This window comes from Podarcis melisellensis, assembly GCF_964234715.1.
Source record: "Podarcis melisellensis genome assembly, chromosome: 3".
NCBI lineage: Eukaryota > Metazoa > Chordata > Lepidosauria > Squamata > Lacertidae > Podarcis > Podarcis melisellensis.
In genome coordinates, this window is record NC_138530.1 from 25,426,906 (window position 1) to 25,444,622 (window position 17,717).

The window sequence follows — 17,717 nt, forward strand, 5'->3', positions numbered from 1 at the left end:
TATTGTATGGAACGACAATGAGACAAACTACATATTCACCTATCCCAAGTATTTTTCCTAACTACCTGCTCCACAAAGGGCATTAACTCATTTGCATGTCAGTCCTCACTCTTTGGTTATATGGGGTGGCCAGTTCACAAGAGCACAGTTAGGTAAATGTTGGGCTATTCCAGACTTGCTAACTTATTGAGTCCTGCCCTTGATCTGTGTGCATTCGGTAGTGCTTGGGCATTTATTTCTACTTTAAGTAGTTAACCACAAAAAGCGGCCCCACTAAAACAACCTGCATTGCTCTTACATAGATTAATATGGGAGACAACTGGGTTGGTGGGGGTGGATTTATTATTTACCTTTAAGGTCGCTTGAGTACCTGAACTGCTGTCTTGACTACAAAGAACAAGGAGGGATTCAAGGCCAAAGACAGCATCCTGCTCCAACGGCAAAAGATCTAGGACAAAGATTTAAACTTTAATTCCTGACAGTTTTAATACTAGCCACTGTGGTCCTCATGGCCATGAAAGAGAACAAAACATTTCCCCTTTAACATAATTTGGAAATCTGGGATCTAGAAATGCCTTGATGCAGTAATACAGCACAGCCAAATGAGTTTCAAATAAATCCCATCAATTTTAAAACACCAAGAACTGAAATGCTGTCAGTTCTAGCTTGCATGCATTTCTTAGTGTTAGGGAGGAGAAAATGGTGAAATGAAAAACAAAACAAACCACATGACATTAGATTTGGCTATAAACTGGAAGGCAGCAACACCACCTTAAAATTTCTCTTTCATTACATTGGCAGAGAAATGAGCAGGATGTCTGCAGTTCACACCCAGTCAACTTAAGAGCAGTGCACTGATTTCCATTAGGATGACCATGGTTAGCTCTCATTCCAACAAAATACTGCATAAGCAATGGAAAAATAGTGAAAGTAAACAGCAATTACTTGAGCTCTCTAGTTTAGCATCAAAGGTAGACGTCCACATGAGTTCAACTTGTTTCCAAAGGAAAACACAGCACATTACATCAACCATGGGGAGATATACTATGACACCCACCCACCCATCCTTTTAGAATTTACCTTTTTCCTGGCATGAAGCAGCTATGTTTGTCAGAACTCGGACTCCATGAGCCGCAATACCCTGGTTATTATGGTAACAGCATTCCTGTGCTAGTCTGACTATATCAGATGATCTTGTTGTCGTAGCTGTTGCTCCTAAGGGAGAAATAGTGGGATACTTTTAAACAGCAAAGCCTTGTTCATTACATACAGTATTTTCTTTTCCACAGTTTAAGAGCAAGGGAAAACTAGGAAGATGGTCTGGTTATAAGCATTGCCTAACCTCCAACAAAGCTATAAAGGGATATTTATTTTAATAACAATAACGCCACCCATCGGACTGGGTTACCCCAGCCACTCTGGGTGGCTTCCAACAAATTAAAACACAGTAATACATCAAACATTAAAAACTCCCTATACAGGTCTGCCTTCAGATGTCTTCTAATAAGAAATAAGACTGGTGTAGTTCATCCGTCGGAGCAAGCTGCAAAGCTTCCAGAAAGGGAAGCAGCAGCACGAGTCCCTTTCTAAATTTCTTTATTTCTCAGCACCTCTAGAGGCTTTGGGGAAGGGGATGCTGCTGTCATTTTTCAGCTTCTTCAATGGCTCACACAGGGTGAAATATGACTCTGTCCCTCCCACCCAAGTGATTTGTTCATGACACAAGTCCTGGGTGTTGGGGGTCCAAGAGCTGAGTTTTTGCTTTATCATGAGCATTTTTTCAGAAACAGCATGCACAGGAGAAGGGAGGACCCAAAGATGACTACAAATAATGTTGGCTTTTAAGCCAACATTGTAGAACCTGCACAGAACTATACTGCTCTTCCAAAACACAGAACAGCCAGATGGCCACTATCCACATCCATCTTACCTCAAATTTATGCACGTTCCAATCACTACAATATACCCTAGATTCCATCAGCCCCTCCATTTATTTATTTTTAAGTGAAATGGTAGATACTCCACACCCTTGCAGAAAAATAGGCTGCAGGGTGGCTTTGGGATCCTCATCGTTTCTCAGTCTACCTTGCTTCAGGGGGCTTGTTTCAAGGTTGAAAGACTGTTCCAAGTTCATTGGAGAAGGAGCGGAATATGAAGACAACAAATCATTCATTCAGATTCAAAGAGCTACCAAAGATTAGTGGGTTTAAACTTCTCCAAAATCAATAGGCCTTCACACAAACCAAATCAGGACTCAAAACACAGAATGCATCAACAATCTGATTAACTTAGAGACCATCCTAGACATAGCAGGAGAGCGGAGGATGGTTTAGATCAGATGTGCCAATCAGTTGCAATGCTGTGTGTAGCAAAAACAGCAAACCAGGCAACTCAAGCAACTTTAAAAGGTAAATAATGTATTCTATCTTATTGTCTAACATATTAATTCACGTTAGAGAAGTGCAGGTTTTAAAATGATCATATGCAGAGAAGAAGGGTATCAGAGAATACTAATGTGGAAGGCAACTGTAGTGCAGGACTAGTTTCTTGGTTTATAATTTCGATCATTATCGTAGTCTTACAATGCGATTAAAATTAGCTCTGCAGTTTTTGAACTGCTGCAGTGCCTTCCAAGGAAACACACTTTCCAACATTATTTACAGTGTTCAAAAGACTGAAAAGCAGCACTTATACTAATATCTGCAACAACACCGGGGAAAAATTGAAAGTGTGCCAAAATTTGGCTGATCTAATCTATTCATACCTGGAGCAATGCTGAAGTACTGTTTGATGGCTATTGTCCCCGACAGTGTGGACAGTACAGATAGCATGCCTAGTTTCATACTGTCATAAGGAGTTTGCAGAGCACATTCACATAGTGCCTAAAAGCCAGGAGAGAGGACAATTTTAGTACAAGGAAGGAAAATGAATTAAAAATTATTAACATGTGTTCATCACGCTTGATTCACACGCACGCATACATAACATTAATATAACAGAAATGTAATGTATAATAATAGTAAATAATAACAACCTAATGATTCCTGGTTGAGGATGCAAAGTACCTGCATGGGGGGGGGGATTATTAGTAACCTTAAATACTTGGCAATTGTATAAGGCCTGGGTATTCAAAATTCTTCACACACATTATCTCAGCAGTCCTTATAATACCCCTATAAAGCTGTTCAATATTATCCACATACTGTAGGTTGGGGAGCTGAGAAAGAGAGAAAGCATGTCGCCTAAGGCTGCCCAATGAGGAGAAGGCAGATTTGTTCTCTGTTGCTCCAGTGGGCAGGACCTAAACTAATGGGTTTTGAAATGGCAAGGAACATAATTTCAGCTAAACATCAGAGGAAAAAACACTTCCTAATGCAAAGAGCTGTTTGATAGAGGGAAAGGCCACCTCAGGAGGTGGCCAGCTCTCATTTTCTGGAGCAATTTAGGCACAGGAACAATGTCTTCTCTTGTAATGGATAACCACCAAAGGCCATTTCAGCTCTAAATTCTATAATTCTACACTATGGGATTTGGGGAGGTATCCAGTATGCACATTCCATTAGCTCAAGGATTTCTTTTTGTGCAACAGAACTGTCTCCCCCTCCTCTCTCTGCATGTGCCTCCACCCTCTCCAAGTCCACTCTTGAAGGTTGGGGGAAAACCCAGAAGAGATTTACAGGGTGCCTGGAGTGAGGTAGTCCCACTGGACAGCCAAAAGTCCTTGAGCTGATGGAGTGAGTGTGCTGAATAACACCCTTGAATTTTTTGGCTTCCAGGCTCACATCTCAATAGCTCTTAGTCACTACACCATGCCAGGTCCTGTTTGAGGTTATGTGAGGTGACAGGTAAGCTTTACCTGTGGTCTTTCTCACAAGTGATGGCTGCCTCAAACATGCAAGTCAACATTTGTTACTGGAGCCATGGGTGATGAGCATGCCAGTATGAAATCAGTCACAGAAGCTGAGGACGGTCATGAGAATCAGTGTGCTATGCACTTCACTAAGTCAAGGATTTTTGAGCTGAATTACCAGCCTGATATTTCCCATTCATTCACACCAGGAAAGGAAGTCTCATTCCATGCAAGTATATGTCTCTCAACTGGGAAAGATTAAATGTCACTATGAAGTACACTGGTAGCTTCCTTTGTGCTGCTGCAGGAGGTAGAATAAAATCCTATGCACAACATTCACTAATGGGGCATCATCATTTAAAGTTCAGGTACAACTGAATGCATTTATAGCCCCTGCCCCCTTCTAGGCAAAACGCTTCTCACTTAAGCAACATACCTTCAAGGGTAAAAAAGTGAAAGGAGGGAGAAAGTCTCTGATACGTCTTGGTAGCCCACACAACCTAAGGAATACAGAAGCCTCAAAAATAAGCACAGAGCATCTCTATCTGTCCTTAACTAATATCAGCAGCTGCTGCTGATATGCAAAAGTTATTTTCCTCATTGTAAACTTTCATAGTCATAGAAAAAATTGTTTCCTTTTAGAGCAACAGTCCTTACTAAGTACTGACTTGTTTATTTGTTCTGAAAAGTGGTCTTTTTACTAGTGGCCTAATAAAAGGGGACGCAAGACCTGGTGGAAGGACCTTCTCCCCTCCGTACAAAGGGGGGGGGAGCGAGATAAGACAGCATCTGCATGGAATAAAGCATGCAAAGAATCTTTTTCAGCATCAGATTAGAATAATCTATTCTAGCTGTCATTTTTGGATTTTTACAGAATTAATGATGCTTGAGCAGAGATTGGATGTGGAAGAAAGGAAAAATAGGGCAGGAGGAGGAAGTGGCAAGATTAATGGAACAGACAGATGTGTGGGGAAGGAGAAGAAACTATGCAGGCCAAAAGAAGTCACAGACAAATCTGTTCTAATTTTGGCTTTTCAGCAGATAGCGCCTGTGTATTTCAAAGTTTCACCCACCTCCGTGAGAAAGGAAAGCTTTAAGAACAAAATAGAATTCTGAAGACAGTCAGATTTGCAAGGGGGAAAGACCAGGTTTGTTTTTGTTTTAAATGAAACTGTGTATGTTACACCCATCAATAGAACCCCTCCAATTCATTAATGAATTTCCTTGCCATTGCTACACAATGCTCCAGTGCTTAACAGAACTCTCTAAAGAAATTACATTTGTTCCATTCATGTACAACCATAAATTACAGAGAAAACGAAAGTGAAATTTGATTGTGCCCCTAGAGTGTTTAAAACTAAATAACTCAGTTTGCCATTGTCTTCTAAAATAGGTAATACAGTACCATACTACATTGATCTCAGCAGTCAGAATACACCTTATAGGAAAGTTAAAGACTTGCAGTCATCTTTCACATTTTCCCACCACTTCCTCTAGTTTTTTATCAGAAAACCACATTATTGACATTTTGCAAGAGTGATATAAATCTTTAGTAATCTTCAGAATAGTGACCAAAGGCAGGAATCCCTCTTTCCGTGTCACAGATACAAAACTAAATTGCCCAGGCCCTACCTTTTCCCCAGATCTATGGGAGCTGGTTATATTTGCTCAGCTTTGAACCCTAGCTCAAATTCAGCACTCAGCAGCACATTCAAATAATAAAGCATGTCATATCCCACATATTCAGCCCATATGTTTTCATTTTCTCATGACTCTTTCCTTGTTAACTCTTCATATTAACCAAAATAAAATGAAAATCCAGCTTTCCAAGACTTGCACCAGTATTTGCACTCAGTTCCTTTCTTAAGCTTATTGTTCCAGTCGAAGGCCAGGACAAACTCGTATTAGGCAATAGTATTAATAAAATAATACAAGTTACAGATAGGTAGCCGTGTTGGTCTGCCATAGTCAAAACAAAACAAAACAAAACAAAACAAAATTCCCTCCAGTAGCACCTAACAACTCCTAACCCACAATAATACTACAACCAGACTTAACACGGACACTGGCACCAGAGCCTGCAATAAACCCAGATGCCAACTTTGCTGCCACATACACCCGGACAACACCATTACTGGCCCCAACAACATCACACATACCATCTCGGGACTATTTAATTGCTCATCGTCTAACATTGTGTATGCCATCAAATGCCAACAGTGTCCTTCAGCTCTCTATATTGGACAAACAGGCCAAACCTTACGCCAAAGAATAAACGGACATAAATCGGACATCAGGAATCACAAGACAGAGAAACCAGTAGGAGAACACTTCAATCTCCCAGGACATTCTATACAAGATCTCAAAGTAGCTGTTTTACTACAAAGGAATTTCAGAAATAGACTGGAAAGAGAAGCTGCTGAATTGCAACTTATTACCAAACTTAAAACCATGGAGAGATCTGGTCTGAACAAAGACATTGGATTCTTATCTCATTATACATGACAAAGCCATTTTTCACCTTCTCACCCCTTGCTTTTTCCTATAAGACCTATTGCAGTTGTTAAGAGTCGTCAACAGGCTCATCACAGCTATCTGCCAGTCACCCATTCCCACCACCCTTCTGAGTAATAGCCCTCCCCACCTTCTCACTATATAGAAGGGTCTGGTGACTTCTGTTTCAGTGTATCTGAAGAAGTGTGCATGCACACGAAAGCTCATACCAAGAACTAACTTAGTTGGTCTTTAAGGTGCTACTGGAAGGAATTTTTTTTTGTTTTAAAATAATACAAAACATCCATCCATAATATAAAACACTTTGTCAAGTTCCAGAGCGCTAAAACAGCTTCCCTTGTGCATTGCTGATAGCTCTAATTCTAATATTATTTTGCTTTTTTAAAAGCCAATTTGCCAACATCCATGATGTAAGAGACAGAAGTTACCACAGAGGCCAAGGAACAAGATGTAAATTTAAACAAACAAATACAGTTCTACAAAGTGCTAAAAGCCCACATGTTTTGACATTGTTCCCCACCTCATTCTTTTGCACAGATCTTGAGTAGAATTAGTATGGCTTACATGCAAAACAGTATTAGCAGAACACTTCTGATCAATGGCAACTGAAACAAGAGCCAAGTCGCACTATACTGTGTCCTGCTCATGGGATCAGGAGCCATCAAAATGTTCTGCAGAATAGAGCAGGAGCACCTGACAGAATTCAATACTGAGAGGAGTGAGGGAGAGCAAAACAGGGTTGTCAGCAAAAGGTGCACCACCAATTATTTCTCTCTCCAGCCTTTGACTTTAGACTGAAAATAGCAGAGATTTAAAATACCACCATCTGTCTGTATCACAACACCTCTTGCTAGAACGTTTCAACGCATCACTGAGCATGGCTGAAAGGAAGAAAACCGTATTAAAAAACACTGCAGCTGACATGTACCTTTGTTTCACATCATTAGCCATGGAAGAATAGAACAAAATGAAAACAGCGCTCATCTAAACAAGTAGTCTGTCCCAACAAATGCTCTAATGTTTACAAGATGAGAGGCCTACAGATAGAGACTTGGGCGGTTAGTTCAAACGCACACTCCAGCTCTTGAACTTGCTGTGCAGATCCCTAGCCACGACCCCCTCAGTTTCCAAATTCCTTTTATGCAAAAACCACAAAGCTCTCCTTGTCCTTGGGTCCTGTGTAAGGTTGGCCTCCAGCTGAAGGAGAAGGGTGGTAGCTCAGTAGTACAACATTTGCTTGGGTTGCAGAAGGTCCCAAGTTCAATGCTTGGCATTTCCAAGTACAGTGGTACCTTGGGTTAAGTACTTAATTCGTTCCAGAGGTCCGTTCTTAACCTGAAACTGTTCTTAACCTGAAGCACCACTTTAGCTAATGGGGCCTCCTCCTGCTGCTGCGCCGCCGGAGCGCGATTTCTGTTCTTATCCTGAAGCAAAGTTCTTAACCCGAGGTACTATTTCTGGGTTAGCAGAGTCTGTAACCTGAGGCATATGTAACCTGAAGCGTATGTAACCAGAGGTACCACTGTAGAGCTAAGAAAGACCCCTGCCTTGAAACCCTGGAGTGTTGCTGTCAGTCAGTGTGGACAATACTTTTTTTTTTTTTTATAAAAATTTTATTGAGTTTTCACATTTTTTATAGACAAACACACACACAAATACAAAACAAAACATATATAATTTCATCTCTTACTTTCTTTACCCTCTTTCATTGACTTCCCCACATCTCCCCTTCCCACATCCCAATTTCATTAATTAATTCAGCAAGTTATTTCCTCTTCTCTCTATTATATTATTATTATCTGTTCTTAATATTTAACACTTTTTATTAGGCTCAATTTTACTTATCCAATTTTTACACATTAGCTCCTTTCTCTAAGGTCGACCTAAATTCTCTCCCACGAATTCCTCCCTTTTTATATTAAACAAAAACATATCCAAATTCAAAAATCATAAATCATAAATTTTTACTATTCTACTCTCCCCCTCCCTCCCTGACCCGGTTTCTGTCCCTTCCCAAATCAATATCCTAAAAAGACAGTTTTAGCCCGGATTTCTCACATCCGAGGCTCTTAGGCCCCAGTTAGTCTCTCTCCGTCGGTTTTGTTGCTTGTTGGCCTTCAATTCTCGAAGAGGTTGTGTCCCAAGCTCCCTATTCTTTCCTTCCTCCAAATCAGTCAGTAGCAATTGCTGCCAAGGATCTGCCAGTCTCCCATACTCAAACTTGAAGAAGCAGTCCCAATCATACTTGTTTGTTCTTTTGTATTCCAGTATTTCAGATATTCCAGGGGCTTCTTCCTTTATCTTTCTCTCCTTTTGCAGATTTATAATCCACTGGTCGTCTTCTTTAATTCCTTTGTTTCCTGAAGCTGCAGGCTTTTGATTAATACTTTCCATCTGAACTTCCTCTCCTTCTTCTTCTTCTTTTCCCCCCATTTCCAAAGCTGTCTCTTCTGTTTCAGCTGCCGGGTTTTTTTCCACCCACTTTATGTCATCAGCAGAGTTGCTCAATTTAAAGTTCAAGGTCATAAGTTGTTTGTTCATATCCGCACTCTGCTCTTGTAAGATTCCCACGAGAAAGAACATCCTTTCTATCTCTGCCAGTAATTTTCCTTCTGCAGCCATTGCAATATCTTTTGTTCCCTCCAGGGGGATTACCAGTCCAATAGTTCTTTTCCAACAATCCGTTACTTTGTTGTTCAAAATTACTTTGTTTCCAATCAGTTCAGTTTCAATGTACCACCTTTAATCCAAAAAAATATTAAATATCACAGTTCCAGACTTTAACCACCCGTTTGACAGCTCTTTTGACAGCTGTCAAACTTTTTGCTCTTTTTCCTCGGGCTCACACGCAGGGCGCTCCCGGGTCCAAAAAAGGGGGGGGGGGGATTACACAAAAGCTTCTAAAATTCCTCTCTCCTCTCCAGCACAATAACTTTTTAATCCAATTCGTGCAAGTTGTCTGTCTAAGCACAAATGTCTTTCCACCTTAGTGCTCCTCTCCTTGCTTTAAATCTTTTTGTGGGGGGGGGGGAGTGCGGACTTCCTTTTAACACATCCCCCGATCGTACTCCAATCAATGGTAAAACTTTAATGTCGAAATTTCATTTTACTCACGGGTTCTTTGTTTCAGTCCAAATTTCAGGAAGAAAGACAGCGCTCTCCGGCCATGGCTCGCGGCTTCGCTCCGCTGAGGTAGCGATCTACTCTCAGCACCACGCCACTCTCTGGTCCTCTCCGTAGCCTTTAAAAAGGCTCTTCGGGGGTCGGGGAGGGCGCTTAAGGTGCCTGCCAAGTCACCAAGTCCGCAGGCTTCCGCGCCTGCGGTTTCTGAGGGTCCCCGTGTCGCCGGCACGGCAAGACCCGTCCTCAGCAGAGCCGATTCCCTCCGGAGCTCGGAGGGAATCCGCCATTAGCCGTTCGCGCTATCCCGGAAGTCTCCAGTGTGGACAATACTGAGCTAGATGGACCAATGGCCTGACTCAGCATAAGGCAGCTTCCTAAGTTAAGCTTCCCCTTTCTTAATTTCCCTCTTAATTTAACTTCAGACTTGGCCTCCTCCATCTGTAGGCCCCACACTACTTGTCAGCTCACTTCTTATTCTGCCCTTGCTTCAGCTACTCTTCCTCTGAACTCTCTGTTCTGCAGGTCCTTGGCCTTTTTCAGACAATTTCCAAGCCTTCCTGCTTCCCGGCAGCCATGTCTCAGTCTCTCCCTCCTCCCAAAACACACACTTAACACCTTCTGTCTCTAAGCTCCAAGTGGGATTTTTTCTAGCCAAATTGACCTTTTACTTCCTTCACAGAAGATGCTCCAAAGCTCCAGCTTTTTCCTGAATAGTTGTGAACATGCTGTGACAATACAGCAGCTCAGCAGATAGTTTGGGGGGTAGGGTGGGGGCAGCTCACAAACAAGTAAGTGGGAAACAGCCACTTCTAGCTGGCTGCATGTAAAGGATAATTTGGACAACAACTAAACTTGCTTCAAATTGTCTAAGCCCCACTATCATTTATGATGTGTCAAGCCATCTGAAGCTGCTGACATGTTTTTGCATGGCTCGCTGCATTTTTTCATTTATTTACCAAATAAGAAAAAGTCAATCTGGAGTAAAAATTTAATCAAAAGCTGCATTTGAAGAAAAAAAATGATTCATTTGTTAACTAGGCAATCCATCAAAACTCTTTATTAAAGATCTGATCAGAATAAAGGCGGAACCAGAACTTACACAGAAACTGACAAGGTGAATTTGTTAAGAGGAGGGTGAAAATTCCATTCTGAGAAAAATAAATGGCTCAATTGCTTTCCTGTGACAAATTCAGCGATGCACCCATGAATGCATAAGTCCAGGGAAGAGAAGGTGGCTGGCTGCATTGCACATTGTGATGCAACTCCAGAATATAGTATGGGAGAACACTGGGCAAAGCAAATCTGCACCAAAATGAAGAGGAGCTCTGTTGGATCAGGTCTACCCCTCAATTTTCACAGCTGCCTACCAGATGCACATGAGAAGCCTGCAAGAAGGACCCAAATGCAACTGCCCTCTCCCCACATGCAACTCCCAACAACTGGTATTCAGAAGAATACTGCCTCTGACAGTGGAGGTAGATCATACAGGCTAATAGTCATTGATAGTCTTGTCCTCCATGAATTTGTCTAAAGCTGTCACTACTTCTTGTAGGAGCAAAACTTTTCTCTGCCCACTTCCTCCATGCCACACTCAAAGTTCCATCATGTCATTTCTCTAAATGCTGCAACCTTTCCTAAGAAGGGAGTTATCCTCCTGATCATCTTGGTTGTCCTTTTCTGAACCTTTCCCAATTGTACAACTTTTTGAGGCGAGGCAGCCAGAACCACACATAGGAATCCAAGTGCAGACACACCACAAATCATACTGCCTTGCCCACTTTCTGTACAAGCCCTGCAAATGTTAAGGAACATAACGTCTTAATGACTCAGTGTGAGCAATACGCATCAGAAGCCTCTGACACTGCCCCAGGGAAGCATTTTTAAAGCACTTCTCTATCTTGCAGAATTCAGTTCTGTCAAGGGCTTGCTGGCAGGCCCCAGCCCTAGAATCAAAGGTTTTCTCAAACACAAACAGGCTGGTGCTCCCAAGGAAATCTTGTAATCTTTATAGAACAATACTCCAGGAAAATACACTGATGTCCTGGGTTCCAGAACTCTAGGAAGGGCAAGGTATCAAGGAAGGCAGGGATCCAGAGAGCAGGCAAGGATGCACAACTGAACAAGAATGAATAGCCTGGAGATTTGAGCCTCTGTCCCCTGCCTCACACACACAATGCAAAGGAGCCCTGGATTCCTAAGAAAAAGGAAGCTTGGAGTCCCCTATTCTCCAAGCAACCAATCACCAGAATCCTCACAAATTCTCATTTCATTTATTCCAAGTAAACCTTTCCCGGCAGAAATGGTTTTCCAAAAAGTTCCATCCTAGCAGGTTTCTGTATCTCTCTACTCTTTCTATTACTGCTATCTGACCATCCTTGTTCATATTTTTGGCACGTACGGGTAATCAACATACAAAGAAGGATAGAAGCAGGGCAAAGGCACCAAATCACACGTCTTCCTCTTGTATTTTACTAATGCCGTGGGCTGCTTGTGGGGACTCCCATCAAAAGACGGGACACAAATTAACACCAAAGCCAAAATGCATTTCTGGTAACACTTGTACTCCTGAAACCAGTTATGGCTGGCTAAGGCTAAAAGGCTGTTTTTAATCTGCTATAAAGGTACAGTTGGCTGAGTGGCAAGTGGATGGTGATCTGTGGGTGGCTTACTCTAGACTGCCTACAAATTCCTAATGATTGATTTATTATTTTTATTTAATATTTATTGGCCCCTTTTATATAACTTCCCCATAACAGGAGCTCTCTGAATGACTCACAAAGCAACAGACAGAGAAGCAAATACCAAAGTACAATACAATAAAAACCATACGTTTAAGAAACTGGAGCGTAACATAAACTCAATATACTGTTACGGAAGATTGGCCTATTACGTGCTTGAAAAATGACCTTGGTGAATGTGGCCCTCCAGATGTTACTGGGTTCAAAACTGAAGAAGTGTGCATGCACACGAAAGTTCATACCAATAACAAACTTAGTTGGTCTCTAACATGCTACTGGAAGGATTTTTTTTTTATTTTGGGTTCAAAACAGTCCCACTCAACATGGTCAGGGATGGAGAGAGCCATAGGCCAGCAACATTTGGAAACCTCATCACCTTGTTCCTCAATCCTCGCACAGAGCTTTTCTACCTTAGCACCTGAGGAGTGTGATGAAGAGTCACCACTTTATGAGAGATGCTACAGGGTATAGGAGCAGTGCTGGGAGGTTTCTCCAAGCAGAATGTGAGAAGCTTCTTCTATAGCAGTGTGGTGTAGTGATTAAGAGCGGTGGACTCGTAATCTGGTGAACCGGGTTCGTGTCTCTGCTCCGCCACATGCAGCTACTGGGTGACCTTGGGCCAGTCACACTTCAAATAAGTCATACTTCTTTCAGCCCCACTCACCTCACAGAGTGTTTATTGTGGGGGAGGAAGGGAAAGGAGAATGTTAGCCGCTTTGAGACTCCTTCAGGTAGTGATAAAGTAATAAAGCGGGGTATCAAATCCAAACTCCTCTTCTTCTACTACTTATAAAACATGGTGGGTAAATCAGCTCTTAAACAAAAAGTTACATCTCTAAAATGATGAACAGAGACCTACATCTGGAGTGTGATGCTAAGCAGATCTACTTGAAAGTCAACAACAAAGAGTTCAACAGGTCTTATCTGAAAGAAGGCCTAGTGGTTCAGTTCCAAAACAAGCATGATAGTGTTTACGATACCTGAATATTGTCTCTGCTCCATGTATGTGGCGTTTTATTTGCAAGTAACTTTAGATCTTGAATAGCAAGCCTCTTCACAGCCTCTCTTGGGTCATTCTTCAAGTATTGCAATAAGAGCTGTATCTGTAAGAAAGCGAGTTTTAGATGAAACTGCTTTTGACTACTTTCTTGTATTTCTCAACATGCATGTGAGTACAAGCAAATAAAAAGGGAATCCTGAACATGAAGGGTTGATTCTGAGTCTCTCCACTGATGGAAATCTCCTTGATTCAGCAGAGGCTTCAATTAACCAAAAGGAAGAGATTTTTCATAAATTGCCCCTCTCTCTTGCAGTTCCTTGCACCATCAACATATTGTTCCAAAAGATGACTTGCATAAGCAAGGGAGAGCAAAAGAAAGAAGGGCAAATAAATGAAAATCACCTCCACTTTTCCACCAATGGAAGTCTCCCCTGGATCATACAGCTATCAGTCATGGACACATTTGGTATAGATAAGCTTAAAGCTTTAAGAAACTTCAACAAGTAATCAAAAATTTTAATTACATAGAGCTTTTGATGCCTCTGTAGATTTAACTCACCATGATACCATCTAAGCAGACAGGATCTGGATATTTTGTAATCTTGCACAAATGAAGTATGGACACAAAATGTGGTACAGACCTTGGGTTACCTAAAAATCTTAGTTTACATATTTCCCCCCTAAAAATTAAAAAACACAATTTGCCAGTTCTTACGACTTCCAAGATAGGCTTGAAATGTTTAAGAAAGGTCTGATGAAGCCTATGAAGTCTTGCTGAATACGATCCCTTCAACTGAACCATGACAATTTTACTTGAGTACACTAAGCACTTCAAAGAAAATATTACCTGCTTGGGAATGTCAACCAAAGAGGAGGCAGCAAGCAAGGTAAAGGTGTGTAAAGTAACAATGACCATCTTGGTAGAAGGGTAGGATGTCACCAGCTGCTGGAGTAACTGGCGGGCACTGGAGGCCAGGCTGGCATCATGATGCATATGCTGCAGGATGGGGATCAACTTCAGCTTCAAGTCTACAGGAGTGGCTAAGCCTAGTACATGAAAAGAAAAATACCTTTCAGGGTGACATGTGGTGCGCCCATGATGAAATGTGAATATTGAGAGCTGTGGGGCAAATAAAAATAATATGACTAATTTCAGTACTAGAGTCACAGAACAAGGACCATGCAGCTGGATGATGATGATGATGATTTTTAAAAATCCCTTCTACTCCACTTGAAATTTAGACCATAAGCTCCTCAATGTGCAGACCTGTCATTTTTGCTTATGGCACTCTACCACACACCATGGACACAGATATCACAGATATCACAAATAATACAAATACTTAAGTGTGAAATTAAATACTAGACTCATCTAGTCAATTTAAAAAAGACAATATCCAATGCTAGTAGTATTCAAGTTCAAATCAGCTTAGCATCTTGCTGCTTTCCCACATAGCTACCAACATAATATAACCCACATTTTAAAAACAAATGGAAATGTCAAAGAAAGTTTCTATTGTATAGCACCACCTTGTAAAATAAAGTACTACGCTTTCAACAGATAACATTAAAAACACTGCATGCCAGATCAAAATAAAATCCAACCCTATGGAAAGAAGACAGAAAAAGCATTCTTAACACCAAGTATTGAAATTGAGCATCAAATGCAGGGGCAACTGAATGCAGGGAAACTTCCAACAACTAAAAAGATTCACTTTTTTTTAAAAGAAAAGAACAGTTAGTTCAAAAGAATAGTTACTTAAGATACAATAGCCTTTAACAAAATCAAAATCTTTTTATTGCTTTTCATTATTTGTTGGATAAAATGTCCATACCTTGAATCATTTCACTGATTTTGTTACAAATCCCTCCAGCAAAGTCTCTGTCAAGAACAAGAAGGTGAAGCAGGATAAATCAGTCATACAACCTGAACAAACTAAAGAAACCAACTCCCACATCTGGGTAAGCAAAATGAATGTGAAATGTACAGTGGTACCTCGCAAGATGAATGCCTCGCAAGACGAAAAACGCGCAAGACAAAAGGGTTTTTCGTTTTTTTAGTTGCTTCGCAGGACGATTTTCCCTATGGGCTTGCTTCGCAAGACGAAATGTCTTGCGAGTTTGTTTCCGTTTTCTTAAAACCGTTAATACCAGGGTGCATCTGTGCTTCGCAAGACGAAAAATCCACAAGACGAAGAAACTCGCAGAACGAATTAATTTCGTCTTGCGAGGCACCACTGTACACATACAGAGAAGTTGCAGGTGAAAGCTAGAGTTGCACAACGGTTGAAAAATGAACAGCATAATTGTATGCAGAACAAACCTATACAGCACAAATAAGTTAAACTAAGTTCAGTAGGAATTGCTTCCAGCTACATGTGCACAAAATTGCAGCCTGAGCTACAAACCAGGAGGCCCCTAGTTTATATTTTGGGCCATTCCTGAACTCACTATTTATTAATTTTCTTAATATATGCTCCTCTTCATCATCTTAGCTCTCAGGGTAATGAAATAAAAATCTTTTAAAACCATGAAAATGTATAAATCACTAAACTGGTGATCTGAGGCAGACTCGGCTGCCCTCCCATCAACAAGATGGGACCTACCTGATAGGACTGCTGTAAAGATTACTAAGATAATGAAAGCAAAGCATTATGCAATTGAAAAGTACTGCCTGAACATTCAGGAAAGATGGAATTACACCAGATGTTCCACTTACTTGGACTGGGCAGAAAAATTAGCTGCAGCAAAGATAGCAGCTTCAACCTCTACATTGTCATGCGAGTCCAAGCTCTGACGAATACTGTGATGTGCATTCTTCCTTTCTGGAATTATGGATGCCATACTGCCTAACATCCTGGAAAATAAAACAGAGGGACTGAACCTGCTATAAAGGAGGAGGATGCCTACAAGATAAATCTGCAGTCACCCAGGTAGTGTTTTGTAAAGATGAAAGAAAATGTGAACATTCCATTCTATGCATGACAAACAAGATAAATTCAAGACTTGGGCAGATAGAACTCAGTGAAAGAACACATCTGTGAAGGAAGTCCCTAGTTCACTCCCTAGCAGAGATGGGGGGAAAAACCCTAAAGATATTTTAGCAGCCAGAATAAATAGTACTGGGCTACACAAACCAATATCCTCACTTGGTATAAGGCAACTTCCTATGTACATTGGCCCTGCATTTACTGCATTGACAGTACTCTGAAGAATATAGCATTTGGGCAGGTTCTTGCTCATGAAACATGCATACCTGAGTGTGATCGCTCGAGCAACTGGATCATTGCTGTGAATAACTGAGAAAACTCTTTTCACAAACTCATCCACATTCAGGATTTTTTCCAAATGCTTCTCACTCTGCTGAGTAACTTTCAAAACACACAGCCGCAGGAAGTTGTTTCTGTTTTAAAACAAATTTTATTTATTTACCTACAACAATTGTACCCTGCCTTTCTTAGAAAGGTCTAAGGCAGTTAGCAGTTCATAAATACAAACAATGTAACAATATCAAATATTCACAACATAACATTTAAAGGCCCAGAAGCGGCAAAATAAAACATGCAACAGGAAAGAAGATCAAGAAGAATGGGGAAAAGAACACCAAATCCACTACGAGCATCTTTGAGACATGCAAGAGGACCCCCTTACTGAGCAAGCAACATTCATATGGGAGATAGTGGTAATTCAGGTATCTTAAAACCAAACCATAAAAGGGCTTTAAAGAGTCATCGCCAGTACTTTGAACTGAAAACACCAGTTTCTTGAACACTAAGAATCGGGAACAAACTAATTTTACTTACCCCACTCTGAAAACATCAGCTAGCTTTAAAAATGCTGAGTTAATTAGAATTGGGAATGGGTATTTCTGAAAGAGTCTGGGAAAACGTACAACTGCTTCACACTGCTCCCCCAGTTTGCCAGATCGGAGACCTGTGACAAATAAGAATACCACCATAGCAGTTAAAAACTCTGGTCTTTTAAAAACTGAAGCAAACTGACATGCAATATAAAAGCAGCTTTCCTAGACTGAACCAAAGTACCCACCTAGTCCAGCATCGTGTTCCCACAGTGGCCAACCAGACACGGTACCTACTGGAAGTCTACTAGCAAGAAACAGGCACAATACTGCTCTCCAAGCTCGTGTTCCACAACTGCCTCTTAAGCTTGAAGAAGTATTAAAAATGGCTTCTTAATTAAATTTATTTATACCCTACCCTTCCTCCTAACAGAGCCTAGTAGCCACTGAAAACTGTGCCCTCCATAAAGTCTAATCTGCTTTTAAAGCCATCTAAGATGCTGGCTGTCAGGGGTTCAGGAGTGGAGGCACAGGAGAAGGAGGATGCGGAGAGCGAAGGGGAACAAACCGAGGGCAGTGTAGGTGAGGAAGACAGTGGGGCAAGAGATTCCATGAGTCTGTCCAGTGAGTCGGAAGATTCACAGAAGGGGGCACCCATAGCCAGGGCAAGGGGGTTCCCGGGAGGGAGGCACC

General features: G+C 41.3%; 1 protein-coding gene across 2 annotated transcripts in view; it reads right to left on the reverse strand.

The window, feature by feature from the left end:
- Window positions 1–17,717, reverse strand: part of INTS7 (integrator complex subunit 7) — a 42,674-nt gene that overhangs the window by 23,066 nt on the left and 1,891 nt on the right. Inside the window, exons 2-10 of one of the 2 annotated variants that reach the window (XM_081903836.1) lie at window positions 17,029–17,158; window positions 16,482–16,628; window positions 15,945–16,082; window positions 15,061–15,107; window positions 14,073–14,272; window positions 13,206–13,328; window positions 2,765–2,882; window positions 1,081–1,215; window positions 351–448 (exon numbers count right to left, since the gene is read on the reverse strand). In XM_081903836.1, coding sequence (XP_081759962.1) covers window positions 351–448; window positions 1,081–1,215; window positions 2,765–2,882; window positions 13,206–13,328; window positions 14,073–14,272; window positions 15,061–15,107; window positions 15,945–16,082; window positions 16,482–16,628; window positions 17,029–17,158 — 1,136 coding nt within the window. The remainder of the gene's footprint in view (window positions 1–350; window positions 449–1,080; window positions 1,216–2,764; window positions 2,883–13,205; window positions 13,329–14,072; window positions 14,273–15,060; window positions 15,108–15,944; window positions 16,083–16,481; window positions 16,629–17,028; window positions 17,159–17,717) is intronic. The other variant, XM_081903837.1, reaches the window with a different exon arrangement.